Consider the following 19,307-nt stretch of genomic DNA (forward strand, 5'->3'; position numbering starts at 1 on the left):
TTATACTGTACAGAGGACTGCGTGCAATATACTGTACAGAGGACTATGGGTGAATTATACTATACAGAGGACTATGGGGTGCATTATACTATACAGAGGACTATGGGGTTCATTACACTATACAGAGGACTATGGGGTTCATTACACTATACAGTGGACTATGGAGTGCATTATTCTATACAGAGGACTATGGGGTGCATTATACTATACAGAGGACTATGGGGTTCATTACACTATACAGAGGACTATGGGGTTCATTACACTATACAGTGGACTATGGAGTGCATTATTCTATACAGAGGACTATGGGGTGCATTATACTATACAGAGGACTATGGGGTGCATTATACTATACAGAGGACTATGGGGTTCATTACACTATACAGTGGACTATGGAGTGCATTATTCTATACAGAGGACTATGGGGTGCATTACACTATACAGTGGACTGTGGGGAGCATTATACTGCATGGAGGGATGTGTAGGGGTTACAGTTGGGGGATCATACGGTGTTGGGTTCACTATACTTTTCCAGAGGAGTTGAAGGGTGGGGTACAGTCCAAGGTGCGTACACACACATGGTCCAAGGTGCCTACACATAAACACACATGGTCTTTATGAAGGTTTATCTGTATATAGAATAGTCTGCATATGTGGGCAATGCGGATCCAGTGGGGTCATGGCTGACGGACGCTGATCACTAGAGACAAGAGCCTGGGGCAGTGTACCATACGCCCAGTGTGATGTATGTGGCAACTCCTCGTCGTGTCACTGACAGTTACTGTTTGGTGGTTGGTCAGTGAGCGTGCGGATATAACGGATGTCAGACATCACAGAGAATTAACCCCTTAACGACCGCCGATACGCCTTTTAACGGCGGCCGCTAAGGGTTCTTAAACCACAGCGCTGTTAATTAACGGCGCTGTGGAAAAAGTAAATAGCGCCCCCCAGAGTCGGATTTTCTCTGGGGTCTCAGCTGCCGGGGTAGCCGAGACCTCAGAGAACATGATTCGGGGTTTTTTTTACCGACCCCGCATTTGCGATCGCCGGTAATTAACCGTTTACCGGCGATCGCAAAAAAAAAAAAAAAAACGCGATTTCTTTTTAATTTCTCTGTCCGCACATCGGAGGACAGAGAAATGGGGTCCCAGGTGGCCCCCCGATACTCACCTGTCTCCCCCGGTGCTCCTCGTGGCTCCCGATGGGCGCCGCTATCTTCAAAATGGCGGGCGCATGCGCAGTGCGCCCGCCGGCCGGCCCCGGGAGAGTCTTTGGGGTCTCGGCTGCCGGGGGTAGCCGAGACCCCAAAGAACATGATTGGGGTCGGTTTTACCGACCCCTGTTTTGCGATCGCCGGTAATTAACTGTTTACCGGCGACCACAAAAAAAAAAGCAAAGTGTAATTCTCTGTCCTCTGATGTGATAGCACATCAGAGGACAGAGAAATAGGGGGATTCGGGGACCCTATCATACTCACTGTGTCCCTGGGTCCTCCTGCTGCTCCTCCTGGCTGCCGGGGAAAAGAAAATGGCGGGCGCATGCGCAGTGCGCCTGCCATCTATCGCCATCTGCCGGCCGGCAGGAGAAGAGCAGTTGGGGCTAAAATTAGGGTTAGGGCTAGGGTTAGGGCTAGGGTTAGGGTTAGGGCTAGGGTTAGGGTTCGGGCTAAATTTAGGGTTAGGGTTGGGGCTAAATTCAGGGTTAGGCTTCTATCACACTTACGTCGGTACGGGGCCGTCACAATGCGTTGGCCCGACATACCGACGCACGTTGTGAAAATTGTGCACAACGTGGGCAGCGGATGTAGTTTTTCAATGCATCCGCTGCCCAATCTATGTCCTGGGGAGGAGGGGGCGGAGTTACGGCGACGCATGCGCGGTCAGAAATGGCGGACGCGACGTACCAAAAAACGTTACATTGAAAGTTTTTTGTGCCGACAGTCCGCCAAAACACAACTGATCCAGTGCACGACGGACGCGACGTGTGGCCATCTGTCACGATCCGTCGGCAATGCAAGTCTATGGGCAAAAAACGCATCCTGCGGGTACATTTGGAGGATCCGTTTTTTGTCCAAAACGATGGATTGCGACGGATGCCACACGATGCAAGTGTGAAAGTAGCCTTAGGGTTAGGGTTGGGGCGAAAGTTAGGGTTAGGGTTGGGGCTAAAGTTAGGGTTAGAGTTTGGATTAGGGTTGAGATTAGGGTTAGGGTTGGCATTAGGGTTACGCTTGGGATTAGGGTTAGGTTTGGGATTAGGGTTAAGGTTAGGGTTGTGATTAGGGGTGTATTGGGATTAGGGTTGGGTTTGAGGTTAGGGTTCAGATTAGGATTAGGGGTGTGTTGGATTTAGGGTTTTGATTAGGGTCATGGTTAGGGTTGACATTAGGGTTGTTTTGGGGTAAGGGTTGTGATTATCGTTAGGGTTAGTGATTAGGATTATGGATCGGGTTGGGATTAGGGTTAGGGGTGTGTTGGGGTTAGGGTTGGAGCTAGAATTGGGGGGTTTCCACTGTTTAGTTACATCAGGGGGTCTCCAAACACGACAGCCAATTTTGCGCTCAAAGTGTCAAATGGTGCTCCCTCCCTTCTGAGCTCTGCCATGCGCCCAAACAGTTGGTTACCCCCACATATGGGGCATCAGCATACTCGGGATAAATTGGACAACAACTTTTGGGGTCCAATTTCTCCTGTTACCCTTGTGAAAATAAAAACTTGGGGGCTACAATATCTTTTTTGTGGAAAAAAAAATATTTTTTATTTTCACGGCTCTGCATTATAAACTTCTGTGAAGCACTTGGGCATTCAAAGTTCTCACCACACATCTAGATAAGTTCCTTAAGGGGTCTAGTTTCCAAAATGGTGTCACTTGTGGGGGGTTTCCACTGTTTAGGCACATCAGGGGCTCTCCAAACGCGACATGGCGTCCGATCTCAATTCCAGCCAATTCTACATTGAAAAAGTCAAACGGCGCTCCTTCACTTCACTTATAAGCTCTGCGGTGCGCCCAAACAGTAGTTTACCCCCACATATGGGGTATCGACGTATTCAGGAGAAATTGCATAACAAAATTTATGGTTACATTTCTGTTTTTACACTTGTGAAAATAAAAAAAATGGTTCTGAATTAAGATGTTTGCAAAAATAAGTTAAATGTTAATTTTTTCCTTCCACATTGTTTCAGTTCCTGTGAAGCACGTAAAGGGTTAATAAACTTCTTGAATGTGGTTTTGAGAACCTTGAGGGGTGTAGTTTTTAGAATGGTGTCACACTTGGGTATTTTCTATCATATAGACCCCTCAAAATGACTTCAAATGTGATGTGGTCCCTAAAAAATAATGGTGTAAAAATGAGAAATTGCTGGTCAACTTTTAACCCTTATAACTCCCTGTGCTGATGTAAAGTCGACATGTGGGAAATGTTATTTATTAACTATTTTTCGTGACATATCTCTCTGATTTAAGGGCAGAAAAATACAAAGTGTGAAAATTGCAAAATTTTAAATTTTTTTGCCATATTTCCGTTTTTTTCATAAATAATCGCAAGTAATATTGAAGAAATGTTACCACTAACATGAAGTACAATATGTCACGAAAAAACAGTCTCAGAATCAGCGGGATCCGTTGAAGCGTTCCAGAGTTATAACCTCATAAAGTGACAGTGGTCAGAATTGCAAAAATTGGCCTGGTCATTAAGTACCAAATTGGCTCTGTCACTAAGGGGTTAAATAAGAAATAATAATAATAATAATAATAATATCGGTTGCGCCTCACAGTAACCGAGCATTCCCATTGGTTGTCGGATATGTGTGCAGGTGGTAGGAGGCTGTCGATTGGTCATTTCAGCTGTCACTCACAGGTGCGCAGTGATTGGACGATCTCCGGGTGGGCGGGGGCGTGACCCTGAAGGAACAGATTTATTTTATGGTACCACTTAGTTCCGTTAGTGACAGAGGGGGCGTGGGCAGAATCTTTGCCTCACTCGATTGGACGACAGAAGATGAAGGCGGGATCTCGGCGGGGGGGGGGGGGGGGGCGGAATTTCGTGCTTTCCGGTAATGAGAGGCGGAGATTCGCTGTTCTTAGAGCTGATTGGCTGACGTAATGTTGTCATTTATATCGATTTCTAGCAGCGATTGGCTGATTGTCGGGTGACTCGTTGTCATTGGCTGTCGCCTAGCAGTGTTTCTGTCCCGGCTGTTACCGTTCTCAATGGCGGCGGGTAACGATGACGACGAAGGCGGCGGCGGAGGGGACGGAGACCCCGAACTGTGCACGCCTGAGGCCTACACGGGGCCCGGCGGACGGAGGAGCCTGGAGAAGGCGCTGGAGGACGCGGCCGCCACCGGAGTGCTCAACCTGGCCGGCCGCCGCATGAAGGAACTTCCCGGGAGCGCCCGAAACAGCGACCTGACCGACGTCACCCGAGCCGGTGAGGAATACGGGAGGAACGGAGAGAGTGAGGAGCCGGGGGAGAGAGAGAGAGGAGCCGGGGGACGGAGAGAGAGTGAGGAGCCGGGGGACAGAGAGAGAGAGAGGAGCCGGGGGACGGAGAGTGAGGAGCCGGGGGACGGAGAGATAGTGAGGAGCCGGGGGACGGAGAGAGAGTGAGGAGCCGGGGGACGGAGAGAGAGTGAGGAGCCGGGGGACGGAGAGAGAGAGAGGAGCCGGGGGACGGAGAGTGAGGAGCCGGGGGACGGAGAGAGAGTGAGGAGCCGGGGGACGGAGAGAGAGTGAGGAGCCGGGGGACGGAGAGAGAGTGAGGAGCCGGGGGACGGAGAAAGAGTGAGGAGCCGGGGGACAGCGAGAGTGAGGAGCCGGGGGACGGAGAGAGAGGAGCCGGGGGACAGAGAGAGAGAGAGGAGCCGGGGGACGGAGAGTGAGGAGCCGGGGGACGGAGAGATAGTGAGGAGCCGGGGGACGGAGAGAGAGTGAGGAGCCGGGGGACGGAGAGTGAGGAGCCGGGGGACGGAGAGTGAGGAGCCGGGGGACGGAGAGAGAGTGAGGAGCCGGGGGACGGAGAGTGAGGAGCCGGGGGACGGAGAGTGAGGAGCCGGGGGACGGAGAGAGAGTGAGGAGCCGGGGGACGGAGAGAGAGAGAGGAGCCGGGGGACGGAGAGAGAGTGAGGAGCCGGGGGACAGAGAGAGAGAGAGGAGCCGGGGGACGGAGAGTGAGGAGCCGGGGGACGGAGAGATAGTGAGGAGCCGGGGGACGGAGAGAGAGTGAGGAGCCGGGGGACGGAGAGAGAGTGAGGAGCCGGGGGACGGAGAGTGAGGAGCCGGGGGACGGAGAGTGAGGAGCCGGGGGACGGAGAGAGAGTGAGGAGCCGGGGGACGGAGAGTGAGGAGCCGGGGGACGGAGAGAGAGTGAGGAGCCGGGGGACGGAGAGAGAGAGAGGAGCCGGGGGACGGAGAGAGAGTGAGGAGCCGGGGGACAGAGAGAGAGAGAGGAGCCGGGGGACGGAGAGTGAGGAGCCGGGGGACGGAGAGATAGTGAGGAGCCGGGGGACGGAGAGAGAGTGAGGAGCCGGGGGACGGAGAGAGAGTGAGGAGCCGGGGGACGGAGAGAGAGTGAGGAGCCGGGGGACGGAGAGAGAGTGAGGAGCCGGGGGACGGAGAGAGAGTGAGGAGCCGGGGGACGGAGAGCAAGAGAGTGAGGAGCCGGGGGACGGAGAGCAAGAGAGTGAGGAGCCGGGGGACGGAGAGCAAGAGAGTGAGGAGCCGGGGGACGGAGAGCAAGAGAGTGAGGAGCCGGGGGACGGAGAGCAAGAGAGTGAGGAGCCGGGGGACGGAGAGCAAGAGAGTGAGGAGCCGGGGGACGGAGAGCAAGAGAGTGAGGAGCCGGGGGACGGAGAGCAAGAGAGTGAGGAGCCGGGGGACGGAGAGCAAGAGAGTGAGGAGCCGGGGGACGGAGAGCAAGAGAGTGAGGAGCCGGGGGACAGAGAGAGAGGAGCCGGGGGACAGAGAGCAAGAGAGTGAGGAGCAGGGGGACGGAGAGAGAGAGAGGAGCCGGGGGACGGAGAGAGAGTGAGGAGCCGGGGGACGGAGAGAGAGTGAGGAGCCGGGGGACGGAGAGAGAGTGAGGAGCCGGGGGACGGAGAGAGAGTGAGGAGCCGGGGGACGGAGAGAGTGAGGAGCCGGGGGACGGAGAGAGAGTGAGGAGCCGGGGGACGGAGAGAGAGTGAGGAGCCGGGGGACGGAGAGAGAGTGAGGAGCCGGGGGACGGAGAGAGAGTGAGGAGCCGGGGGACGGAGAGAGAGTGAGGAGCCGGGGGACGGAGAGAGAGTGAGGAGCCGGGGAATGGAGAGAGAGTGAGGAGCCGGGGGACAGAGAACAAGTCTGTATCGGGGGGTCTCAGGGATCCATGGTCTCTGGGATGAGCTCATTGTGCCCCCACCCATGGCACCGCACACTGCTCCCCCCCGTGATCCGGGCACTGCATGCTTATGGTGTCCTGGATGCTGGGGGTTGTGCTCCCTCCATGGCGCCCTGGATGCTGGGGGTTGTGCTCCCTCCATGGTGTTCTGGATGCTGAGGGTTGTGCTCCGTCCATGGTGTCCTGGATGCTGGGGGTTGTGCTCAGTCCATGGTGTCCTGGATGCTGGGGGTTGTGCTCCCTCCATGGTGTCCTGGATGCTGGGGGTTGTGCTCCCTCCATGGTGTTCTGGATATTGGGGGTTGTGCTCCCTCCATGGTGTCCTGGATGCTGGGGGTTGTGCTCCCTTTGTGGTGTCCTGGATGCTGGGGGTTGTGCGCTCTCCATGGTGCCCTGGATGCTGGGGGTTGTGCTCCCTCCATGGTGTCCTGGATGCTGGGGGTTGTGCTCCCTCCATGGTGTCCTGGATGCTGGGGGTTGTGCTCCCTCCATGGTGTCCTGGATACTGGGGGTTGTGCTCCCTCCATGGTGTCCTGGATACTGGGGGTTGTGCTCCCTCCATGGTGTTCTGGATGCTGGGGGTTGTGCGCCCTCCGTGGTGTTCTGGATGCTGGGGGTTGTGCTCCCTCCGTGGTGTTCTGGATGCTGGGGGTTGTGCGCCCTTCGTGGTGTTCTGGATGCTGGGGGTTGTGCTCCCTCCGTGGTGTCCTGGATGCTGGGGGTTGTGCTCCCCCCGTGGTGTCCTGGATGCTGGGGGTTGTGCGCCCTCCATGGTGCCCTGGATGCTGGGGGTTGTGCGCCCTCCGTGGTGTCCTGGATGCTGGGGGTTGTGCTCCCTCCGTGGTGTCCTGGATGCTGGGGGTTGTGCTCCCTCCGTGGTGTCCTGGATGCTGGGGGTTGTGCTCCCCCCGTGGTGTCCTGGATGCTGGGGGTTGTGCGCTCTCCGTGGTGTCCTGGATGCTGGGGGTTGTGCGCCCTCCGTGGTGCCCTGGATGCTGGGGGTTGTGCGCCCTCTGTGGTGCCCTGGATGCTGGGGGTTGTGCTCCCTCCGTGGTGTCCTGGATGCTGGGGGTTGTGCGCCCTCCGTGGTGTCCTGGATGCTGGGGGTTGTGCTCCCTTCATGGTGTCCTGGATGCTGGGGGTTGTGCTCCCTCCGTGGTGTCCTGGATGCTGGGGGTTGTGCTCCCTTCATGGTGTCCTGGATGCTGGGGGTTGTGCTCCCTCCGTGGTGTCCTGGATGCTGGGGGTTGTGCTCCCTCCATAGTTACATAGGCCTTTTGTCTGGTGACACTGACCTCAGTCGAGCTTCTCCCTGACCAGATCCCACAGTGGGCGTTCGGCTCCTGGTGGTCTCTTCTGCTTCCCCTGTATACAGTTACTGTCAGTATATAGCGGCTGTCGGATGTGAGCAGTGATCCCACCATAAATCCCACCGCTCTGCTGTCTGGTTATGGTTTTTGGAGGCCGCTGTGTGCAGGGGAAGCAGCACTGGGGGCTTCCTGGCTCTGATACTGAACTCATGGGTCCTAAGGGGGGACAGTGCTCATGGGGCCGGCCCTGCTCCTGAGGGGGGACAGTGCTTATGGGGCCGTCCCTGCTCCTGAGGGGGGACAGTGCTCATGGGGCCGTCCCTGCTCCTGAGGGGGGACAGTGCTCATGGGGCCGTCCCTGCTCCTGAGGGGGGACAGTGCTTATGGGGCCGTCCCTGCTCCTGAGGGGGGACAGTGCTTATGGGGCCGTCCCTGCTCCTGAGGGGGGACAGTGCTCATGGGGCCGTCCCTGCTCCTGAGGGGGGACAGTGCTTATGGGGCAGGCCCTGCTCCTGAGGGGGGACAGTGCTTATGGGGCCGTCCCTGCTCCTGAGGGGGGACAGTGCTTATGGGGCCGGCCCTGCTCCTGAGGGGGGACAGTGCTCATGGGGCCGTCCCTGCTCCTGAGGGGGTAACAGTGCTCATGGGGCCGTCCCTGCTCCTGAGGGGGGAACAGTGCTCATGGGGCCGTCCCTGCTCCTGAGGGGGGAACAGTGCTCATGGGGCCGTCCCTGCTCCTGAGGGGGGAACAGTGCTCATGGGGCCGTCCCTGCTCCTGAGGGGGGACAGTGCTCATGGGGCCGTCCCTGCTCCTGAGGGGGGACAGTGCTCATGGGGCCGTCCCTGCTCCTGAGGGGGGAACAGTGCTCATGGGGCCGTCCCTGCTCCTGAGGGGGGACAGTGCTCATGGGGCCGTCCCTGCTCCTGAGGGGGGAACAGTGCTCATGGGGCCGTCCCTGCTCCTGAGGGGGGACAGTGCTCATGGGGCCGTCCCTGCTCCTGAGGGGGGACAGTGCTTATGGGGCCGGCCCTGCTCCTGAGGGGGGACAGTGCTCATGGGGCCGTCCCTGGTCCTGAGGGGGGACAGTGCTCATGGGGCCGTCCCTGGTCCTGAGGGGGGACAGTGCTCATGGGGCCGGCCCTGGTCCTGAGGGGGGACAGTGCTCATGGGGCAGGCCCTGCTCCTGAGGGGGGACAGTGCTCATGGGGCAGGCCCTGCTCCTGAGGGGGGACAGTGCTTATGGGGCTGCCCCTGGGGGTTAGCTGCTCATGGGTCCGGCTGTGTTCTGAGTGGGCTTGCGCGTATGGGGCTGCCCCTGGCTCCCTAGCTCGGCTGGAGGTTTACTCTACTCATAGGGCTGCTCATGGCCCTGGGGGTTGGGTGCTCATGGGTCCGGCTGTGATCTATATGTGGGCTTGCGCGTATGGGGCTGCCCCTGGCTCCCTAGCTCGGCTGGAGGTTTACTCTACTCATAGGGCTGCTCATGGCCCTGGGGGTTACTATACTAATGGGTTCTCCTGTGGGCCATTAGGACTTGTGCTCATTGGATTGCCCATGGTCTGGGGGGCCAGGTCTCATGGGGCTGTCTGGGGGGTTCGCCTCATGGGGGTTCCCTGTGTCTAGCACTTCCTGCAGACGGACCCCTCCTGCGATGGTGATGGGCCTCTTGTGGCAGACCCCCCGGTCGCTGTGCGGAGGCAGCTCCCTGCATCGTGGGCCGCTCTTAGGTCCATGCTGTGGGACACACGGAGGGTCAGACTGTGCCGGTGATCGGCCCCTGTCAGTGTCGGACGCTCTCCCCTCCCCCACTGCTGCACTCGTCACTTTGCAGAAGTAAATCCGATGAGTGATGAGACCACATCCTGCGCCTGTGATACTGAACGTGTGCGGCTCTGCTGGTACCCCGGGCTCCCTGGGTGTAGCCCTGCCACCATCACTTACACGTATAAAGTGCTACCGTGTGACCGTGCCTTCACCTCTGGGTATAAGGGCGGGTGACCCCTGACACGTCCCAAGGCCTCAGTGCTGACATTTATTCATTGGGGTCACCATATGACAACTATCGCCCTCTGTGAGTCAGCGCTCCTCACAACTCTGAATAGACCCTTTCTTCCTAGCTGGGCACCGTGCCACCCTGAGCCAACCTGACGAGTCACGTGCCGGCCTCATGCACGCGTGCACCCTGCCAACACCCTAAACAAGAGCAACAAACGGGGGAGGGTGCTGACGACTGAAGGAATAGATCCGAAGAAAGGGAGATTATAGCAAAATCAAGGATAATTAGCAAAGTAAGGACTTGTCTGTCCAGTAGCCACCAAGCACCACGGTGTATATACAGGGCACAGTGTAGCGGTGTCCGGTCTGTGTTCAGTACCAGGATGGTGGGTACAGACTGTGTTTATATGTGTCACGATATAGTCTCCTTTATTGGGTGTATACATGTCCTAATGTAGCTGTGCCAGGACTGTGTGTATAAGTCTCAGTGTAGCTGTGCCAGGACTGTGTGTATATAGGCTCGGTGTAGCGGTGCCAGGACTGTGTATAGGTCTCGGTGTAGCGGTGCCAGGACTGTGTGTATATAGGCTCGGTGTAGCGGTGCCAGGACTGTGTGTATAGGTCTCGGTGTAGCTGTGCCAGGACTGTGTGTATATAGGCTCGGTGTAGCGGTGCCAGGACTGTGTGTATAGGTCTCAGTGTAGCTGTGCCAGGACTGTGTGTATAGGTCTCGGTGTAGCGGTGCCAGGACGGTGTGTATATAGGTCTCGGTGTAGCGGTGCCAGGACGGTGTGTATATAGGTCTCGGTGTAGCTGTTCCAGGACGGTGTGTATATAGGTCTCGGTGTAGCTGTGCCAGGACTGTGTGTATATAGGTCTCGGTGTAGCTGTGGCAGGAAGGTGTGTATATAGGTCTCGGTGTAGCGGTGGCAGGACGGTGTGTGTATATAGGTCTCGGTGTAGCTGTTCCAGGACGGTGTGTATATAGGTCTCGGTGTAGCGGTGGCAGGACGGTGTGTATATAGGTCTCGGTGTAGCTGTGCCAGGACTGTGTGTATATAGGTCTCGGTGTAGCGGTGGCAGGACGGTGTGTATATAGGTCTCGGTGTAGCTGTGCTAGGACGGTGTGTATATAGGTCTCGGTGTAGTGGTGCCAGGACGGTGTGTATATAGAGTACAGACCAAAAGTTTGGACACACCTTCTCATTTAAAGATTTTTCTGTATTTTCATGACTATGAAAATTGTACATTCACACTGAAGGCATCAAAACTATGAATTAACACATGTGGAATTATATACTTAATTTCAGTTATTTCACACTTTTTTATGTCTTATATTCTAGGTTCTTCAAAGTAGCCACCTTTTGCTTTGATGACTGCTTTGCACACTCTTGGCATTCTCTTGATGAGTTTCAAGAGGTAGTCACCGGGAATGGTCTTCCCACAATCTTGAAGGAGTTCCCAGAGATGCTTAGCACTTGTTGGCCCTTTTGCCTTCACTCTGAGGTCCAGCTCACCCCAAACCATCTCGATTGGGTTCAGATCTGGTGACTGTGGAGGCCAGGTCATCTGGCGTAGCCCCCCATCACTCTCCTTGGTCACATAGCCCTTACACAGCCTGGAGGTGTTTGGGGTCATTGTGCTGTTGAAAAATAAATGATGGTCCAACTATACGCAAACCGGATGGAATAGCATGCCGCTGCAAGATGCTGTGGTAGCCATGCTGGTTCAGTATGTCTTCAGTTTTGAATAAATCCCCAACAGTGTCACCAGCAAAGCCCCCCACACCATCACACCTCCTCCTCCATGCTTCACGGTGGGAACCAGGCATGTAGAGTCCATCCGTTCACCTTTTCTGCGTCGCACAAAGACACGGTGGTTGGAACCAAGATCTCAAATTTGGACTCGTCAGACCAAAGCACAGATTTCCACTGGTCTAATGTCCATTCCTTGTGTTCTTTAGCCCAAACAAGTCTCTTCTGCTTGTTGCCTGTCCTTAGCAGTGGTTTCCTAGCAGCTATTTTACCATGAAGGCCTGCTGCACAAAGTCTCCTCTTAACAGTTGTTGTAGAGATGTGTCTGCTGCTAGAACTCTGTGTGGCATCGACCTGGTCTCTAATCTGAGCTGCTGTTAACCAGCGATTTCTGAGGCTGGTGACTCGGATAAACTTATCCTCAGAAGCAGAGGTGACTCTTGGTCTTCCTTCCCTGGGGCGGTCCTCATGTGAGCCAGTTTCTTTGTAGCGCTTGATGGTTTTTGCCACTGCACTTGGGGACACTTTCAAAGTTTTCCCAATTTTTCGGACTGACTGACCTTCATTTCTTAAAGTAATGATGGCCACTTGTTTTTCTTTACTTACAATTTGTATTATGGCAAGAAAAAAGCAGCTAACAGTCTATTCAGTAGGACTATCAGCTGTGTATCCACCAGACTTTGGCTCAGCACAACTGATGATCCCAACCCCATTTATAAGGCAAGAAATCCCACTTATTAGACATGACAGGGAACACCTGTGAAGTGAAAACCATTCCTGGTGACTACCTCTTGAAGCTCATCAAGAGAATGCCAAGAGTGTGCAAAGCAGTCATTAAAGCCAAAGGTGGCTACTGTGAAGAACCTAAAATATAAGACATATTTTCAGTTGTTTCACACTTTTTTGTTAAGTATATAATTCCACGTGTGTTAATTCATAGTTTTGATGCCTTCAGTGTGAATGTACAATTATCATAGTCATGAAAACACAGAAAAATCTTTAAATATGAAGGTGTGTCCAAACTTTTGGTCTGTACGGACTGTATGTATATACTGTAGATCTCAGTGTAGCGGTGCTGGGTGTGTATGTATACGCTGTAGATCTCGGTGTAGCGGTGCCGGGTGTGTATGTATACGCTGTAGATCTCGGTGTAGCGGTGCCGGGTGTGTATGTATACGCTGTAGATCTCGGTGTAGCGGTGCCGGGTGTGTATGTATACGCTGTAGATCTCGGTGTAGCGGTGCCGGGTGTGTATGTATACGCTGTAGATCTCGGTGTAGCGGTGCCGGGTGTGTATGTATACGCTGTAGATCTCGGTGTAGCGGTGCCGGGTGTGTATGTATACGCTGTAGATCTCGGTGTAGCGGTGTCGGGTGTGTATGTATATGCTGTAGATCTCAGTGTAGCAGTGCCGGGGGTGTGTGTGTGTGTGTATACTGTAGATCTCGGTGTAGCGGTGCCGGGTGTGTATGTATATGCTGTAGATCTCAGTGTAGCAGTGCCGGGGGTGTGTGTGTGTGTGTATACTGTAGATCTCGGTGTAGAGGTGCCGGGTGTGTATGTATATGCTGTAGATCTCAATGTAGCGGTGCCGGGTGTGTATGTATATGCTGTAGATCTCGGTGTAGCGGTGCCGGGTGTGTATGTATATGCTGTAGATCTCGGTGTAGCGGTGCCGGGTGTGTATGTATATACTGTAGATCTCAGTGTAGCGGTGTCGGGTGTGTATGTATACGCTGTAGATCTCGGTGTAGTGGTGCCGGGTGTGTATGTATATGCTGTAGATCTCGGTGTAGCGGTGCCGGGTGTGTGTGTATATGCTGTAGATCTCGGTGTAGCGGTGTCGGGTGTGTATGTATACGCTGTAGATCTCGGTGTAGCGGTGCCGGGTGTGTGTGTATATGCTGTAGATCTCGGTGTAGCGGTGCCGGGTGTGTGTGTGTATATGCTGTAGATCTCGGTGTAGCGGTGCCGGGTGTGTATGTATATGCTGTAGATCTCGGTGTAGTGGTGCCGGGTGTGTATGTATATGCTGTAGATCTCGGTGTAGAGGTGCAGGGTGTGTATGTATATGCTGTAGATCTCGGTGTAGCGGTGCCGGGTGTGTATGCATATACTGTAGATCTCGGTGGAGCGGTGCTGGGTGTGTATGTATATGCTGTAGATCTCGGTGTAGAGGTGCCGGGTGTGTATGCTGTAGATCTCGGTGTAGAGGTGCCGGGTGTGTATGTATATGCTGTAGATCTCGGTGTAGCGGTGCCGGGTGTATATGCTGTAGATCTCGGTGTAGCGGTGCCGGGTGTGTATGTACAGGTCCTTCTCAAAAAATTAGCATATAGTGTTAAATTTCATTATTTCCCATAATGTAATGATTACAATTAAACTTTCATATATTATAGATTCATTATCCACCAACTGAAATTTGTCAGGTCTTTTATTGTTTAAATACTGATGATTTTGGCATACAACTCCTGATAACCCAAAAACTGTCTCAATAAATTAGCATATTTCACCCATCCAATCAAATAAAAGTGTTTTTTAATAACAAACAAAAAAACCAACAAATAATAATGTTCAGTTATGCACTCAATACTTGGTGGGGAATCCTTTGGCAGAAATGACTGCTTCAATGCGGCGTGGCATGGAGGCAATCAGCCTGTGACACTGCTGAGAGGTTATGGAGGCCCAGGATGCTTCAATAGCGGCCTTAAGCTCATCCAGAGTGTTGGGTCTTGTGTCTCTCAACTTTCTCTTCACAATATCCCACAGATTCTCTATGGGGTTCAGGTCAGGAGAGTTGGCAGGCCAATTGAGCACAGTAATACCATGGTCAGTAAACCATTTACCAGTGGTTTTGGCACTGTGAGCAGGTGCCAGGTCGTGCTGAAAAATGAAATCTTCATCTCCATAAAGCATTTCAGCCGATGGAAGCATGAAGTGCTCCAAAATCTCCTGATAGCTAGCTGCATTGACCCTGCCCTTGATGAAACACAGTGGACCAACACCAGCAGCTGACATGGCACCCCACACCATCACTGACTGTGGGTACTTGACACTGGACTTCAGGCATTTTGGCATTTCCTTCTCCCCAGTCTTCCTCCAGACTCTGGCACCTTGATTTCCGAATGACATGCAAAATTTGCTTTCATCAGAAAAAAGTACTTGGGACCACTTAGCAACAGTCCAGTGCTGCTTCTCTGTAGCCCAGGTCAGGCGCCTCTGCCGCTGTTTATGGTTCAAAAGTGGCTTTACCTGGGGAATGCGGCACCTGTAGCCCATTTCCTGCACACACCTGTGCACGGTGGCTCTGGATGTTTCCACACCAGACTCAGTCCACTGCTTCCTCAGGTTCCCCAAGGTCTGGAATCGGTCCTTCTCCACAATCTTCCTCAGGGTCCGGTCTCCTCTTCTCGTTGTACAGCGTTTTCTGCCACATTGTTTCCTTCCAACAGACTTACCATTGAGGTGCCTTGATACAGCACTCTGGGAACAGCCTATTTGTTGAGAAATTTCTTTCTGGGTCTTACCCTCTTGCTTGAGGGTGTCAATGATGGCCTTCTTGACATCTGTCAGGTCGCTAGTCTTACCCATGATGGGGGTTTTGAGTAATGAACCAGGCAGGGAGTTTATAAAAGCCTCAGGTATCTTTTGCATGTGTTTAGAGTTAATTAGTTGATTCAGAACATTAGGGTAATAGGTCGTTTAGAGAACCTTTTCTTGATATGCTAATTTATTGAGACAGGTTTTTTGGGTTATCAGGAGTTGTATGCCAAAATCATCAGTATTAAAACAATAAAAGACCTGACAAATTTCAGTTGGTGGATAATGAATCTATAATATATGAAAGTTTAATTGTAATCATTACATTATGGTAAATAATGAAATTTAACACTATATGCTAATTTTTTGAGAAGGACCTGTATATGCTGTAGATCTCGGTGTAGCGGTGCCGGGTGTATATGTTGTAGATCTCGGTGTAGCGGTGCCGGGTGTGTATGTATATGCTGTAGATCTCGGTGTAGCGGTGCCGGGTGTGTATGTATATGCTGTAGATCTCGGTGGAGCGGTGCCTGGGGTGTATGTATATGCTGTAGATCTCGGTGTAGAGGTGCCGGGTGTGTATGTATATGCTGTAGATCTCGGTGTAGAGGTGCCGGGTGTGTATGTATATGCTGTAGATCTCGGTGTAGCGGTGCCGGGTGTGTATGTATATGCTGTAGATCTCGGTGTAGCGGTGCCGGGTGTATATGCTGTAGATCTCGGTGTAGAGGTGCCGGGTGTGTATGTATATGCTGTAGATCTCGGTGTAGCGGTGCCGGGTGTATATGCTGTAGATCTCGGTGTAGCGGTGCCGGGTGTATATGCTGTAGATCTCGGTGTAGCGGTGCCGGGTGTATATGCTGTAGATCTCGGTGTAGCGGTGCCGGGTGTGTATGTATATGCTGTAGATCTCGGTGTAGCGGTGCCGGGTGTGTATGTATATGCTGTAGATCTCGGTGTAGCGGTGCCGGGTGTATATGCTGTAGATCTCGGTGTAGAGGTGCCGGGTGTGTATGTATATGCTGTAGATCTCGGTGTAGCGGTGCCGGGTGTGTATGTATATGCTGTAGATCTCGGTGTAGCGGTGCCGGGTGTGTATGTATATGCTGTAGATCTCGGTGTAGCGGTGCCGGGTGTGTATGTATATGCTGTAGATCTCGGTGTAGCGGTGCCAGGTGTATATGCTGTAGATCTCGGTGTAGCGGTGCCGGGTGTGTATGTATATACTGTAGATCTTGGTGTAGCGGTGCCGGGTGTATATGCTGTAGATCTCGGTGTAGCGGTGCCGGGTGTATATGCTGTAGATCTCGGTGTAGCGGTGCCAGGTGTATATGCTGTAGATCTCGGTGTAGCGGTGCCGGGTGTGTATGTATATACTGTAGATCTTGGTGTAGCGGTGCCGGGTGTATATGCTCTAGATCTCGGTGTAGCGGTGCCGGGTGTGTATGTATATACTGTGCCAGGACGGCTGTAGTTGAGCTGTGTCTTCTCTCTTCCCAGATCTCTCCAGGAACCGTCTGTCGGAGGTGCCGGTGGAGCTGTGCCATCTGGTGTCTCTGGAGTCTCTCACCCTCTACCACAACTGTCTGCGGACTCTGCCTCCATCTTTCTCCAACCTGCAGGTCCTCAGTTACCTGAACATCAGGTGAGCCTCGGTGAGGGGCCGCCTGGGACCCTCTGTGTTCACCTCTCATTCTTGTACTGTGTCTCCACAGCCGGAACCTCCTGACCTCGTTGCCCCCGCACATCTGCCGCCTGCCCCTCACCGTCCTCATCGCCAGTAATAACAAGCTGGCCTCTATTCCGGAGGAGGTGGGAGGCATGAGCGGCCTCCGGCAGCTGGTAAGTGCCACCACTCTGACCCCCATCCTCTCTCCTGCTCTGCTGGGGTTTGTAGTGTCCTTCAGTAGTCGGCGAGCAGTGGCTCCTCTCTGCCTCCCCCAGCTGTGACATGTGGCGGGGTCTCTGGGCCGGGTGTCCTCACTTGGCAGGAGGATGTTGGCTCAGCCTCGTCTTGTGTAATCCGGAGCTTCTGCTTCATGTTACTGTAATGAGGAGCAGACGTCGTCCGGTGTCTGCGGCGCCACCGCCACCATCATAGAAGCCGATCACTGCTAATGGGGGGACCAGAGCCAAAACACAGGAAAAGAGGTTATCTGCTCCTGTGTGTAGGGGCCGACCACCGCTCACACACCGTACACAGGCAGTAATAGATGAGGAGTTGTAGCTGTAGTATTAGGCTATGTGCGCACGTTGAGTATTTGCTTGCAGAAATTTCTCCAAGGTTTCTGCAGCTCTTAGCAGCAAAGTCCCGTGTTTTGACGCATTTTTTTGGGTGCGTTTTTGCCGTGGTTTTGTATGCTTCTTTGCGTGCGTTTTTGTACAGCAATGAAGGCTTTTTGGAGCTAAATAAAGATATTTAAAAAAAAAATGTTTGATGTAATTTATTGGTTCAACACCACCTTTTTTTATTCTGATGCAGTGGCATCCGGGTAATGGGATTAGGGCTTGGTGTCCGCAACTGTCATTGACTCCAAGCCCTAGGTTTAGTAATGAAAAGGTGTCAGGCAGACACCCTCATTACTGAGCTGATACGTAAACACACAAACACATTGTCACCAGCCTAAGTAGGAGCATTAACAGAATGTACCTACATAGGCTGTAACCAAACAGCAACTCTTAATTTAAAAAAAAAAAAAATTTGCGAGGGCTTCTGCTTAACCCCTATCTGACCTTGGACGGGATAGTATGTCCGAGGTCAGAAGCCCCTCTTTAATGCGGGCTCCGGCGGTGAGCCCGCATCAAAGCCGGGACATGTCAGCTGTTTTGAACAGCTGACATGTGCCTGTAATAGGCGCGGGCAGAATCGCGATCTGCCCGCACCTATTAACTAGTTAAATGCCGCTGTCAAACGCAGACAGCGGCATTTAACTACCACATCCGTCCGGGCGGCCGGAAATGACGTCCTCGCCGACCCCTATCACATGATCGGGGGTCGGCGATGCGTCAGGATGGTAACCATAGAGGTCCTAGAGACCTCTATGGTTACTGATCACCGGTGGCTGTGAGCGCCACCCTGTGGTCGGCGCTTACAGCACACCTCCATTTCTGCTACATAGCAGCGATCAGCAGATCGCTGCTATGTAGCAGAGGCGATCGAGTTGTGCCTGCTTCTAGCCTCCCATGGAGGCTATTGAAGCATGGCAAAAGTAAAAAAAAATGTGAAAAAAATATAAAAGTTTAAATCACCCCCCTTTCGCCCCAATCAAAATAAATCAATTAAAAAAACAAAATCAAATCTACACATATTTGGTATCGCCGCGCTCAGAATCGCCCAATCTATCAATTAAAAAAAAAGCATTAACCTGATCGCTAAACGGCGTAGCGAGAAAAAATTTCGAAGCGCCAGAATTACGTTTTTTAGGTCGCCGCGACATTGCATTAAAATGCAATAGCGGGCGATCAAAAGAACGTATCTGCACCAAAATGCTATCATTAAAAACGCCAGCTCGGCACGCAAAAAATAAGCCCTCAACCGACCCCAGATCACGAAAAATGAAGACGCTACGAGTATCGGAAAATGGCATTTTTTTGTTTGTTTTTTTTTTGTTTGTTTGTTTTTTTAAGCAAAGTTTGGAATTTTTTTTCACCACTTAGATAAAAAAATAACCTAGTCATGTTTGGTGTCTATGAACTCGTACTGACCTGGAGAATCATAATGGCAGGTCAGTTTTAGCATTTAGTGAACCTAGCAAAAAAGCCAAACAAAAAACAAGTGTGGGATTGCACTTTTTTTGCAATTTCACCGCACTTGGAATTTTTTTTCCCATTTTCTAGTACAGGACATGGTAAAACCAATGGTGTCGTTCAAAAGTATAACTCGTCCCGCAAAAAATAAGCCCTCACATGGCCAAATTGACGGAAAAATAAAAAAGTTATGGCTCTAGGAAGGAGGGGAGTGAAAAACGAACACGGAAAAACGAAAAATCCCAAGGTCATGAAGGGGTTAATTTTACTAACCAGCTGAGGCAAAGCTGAGGGCTGATATTAGTATTCTGGGAAGCAGCCAATAACCATAAAAGTTCCCAGGCGATTAATATCAGCTCACAGTTGTTTGCTTAGATTTTACTGGCTAGTTTACAGAGGGACCCCAGGAAAAAAAATTGTTTTAGGGTCCCCTATCTAACCAGCAAAGGCTAGGCAGACAGCTGCGGGTTGATATTAAGAGCCTAAGAAGGGGCCATGGATATTGGTCTTTTCCCAGACTAAAGACATCAGCTCTCAGCCGCCCCAGAAAAAACGCATCTGTAAGATTCTGGCACTTAGCCTCTCTC

The 19,307-nt window shown here is 52.7% G+C and overlaps 1 protein-coding gene across 2 annotated transcripts in view; it reads left to right on the forward strand.

The window, feature by feature from the left end:
* The first annotated feature begins 4,165 nt into the window (after positions 1-4,165).
* The window catches only part of LRCH4 (leucine rich repeats and calponin homology domain containing 4), a 32,126-nt gene continuing 16,984 nt past the window's right edge, over positions 4,166-19,307 (forward strand). For both annotated transcript variants that reach the window (XM_069767523.1, XM_069767522.1), the window contains exons 1-3: positions 4,166-4,429; positions 16,474-16,618; positions 16,689-16,815. In XM_069767523.1, the coding sequence (XP_069623624.1) occupies positions 4,210-4,429; positions 16,474-16,618; positions 16,689-16,815 (492 nt within the window). In that variant the 5' untranslated portion in view covers positions 4,166-4,209. The remainder of the gene's footprint in view (positions 4,430-16,473; positions 16,619-16,688; positions 16,816-19,307) is intronic.

This window comes from Ranitomeya imitator, chromosome 4, assembly GCF_032444005.1.
Source record: "Ranitomeya imitator isolate aRanImi1 chromosome 4, aRanImi1.pri, whole genome shotgun sequence".
Lineage (NCBI taxonomy): Eukaryota > Metazoa > Chordata > Amphibia > Anura > Dendrobatidae > Ranitomeya > Ranitomeya imitator.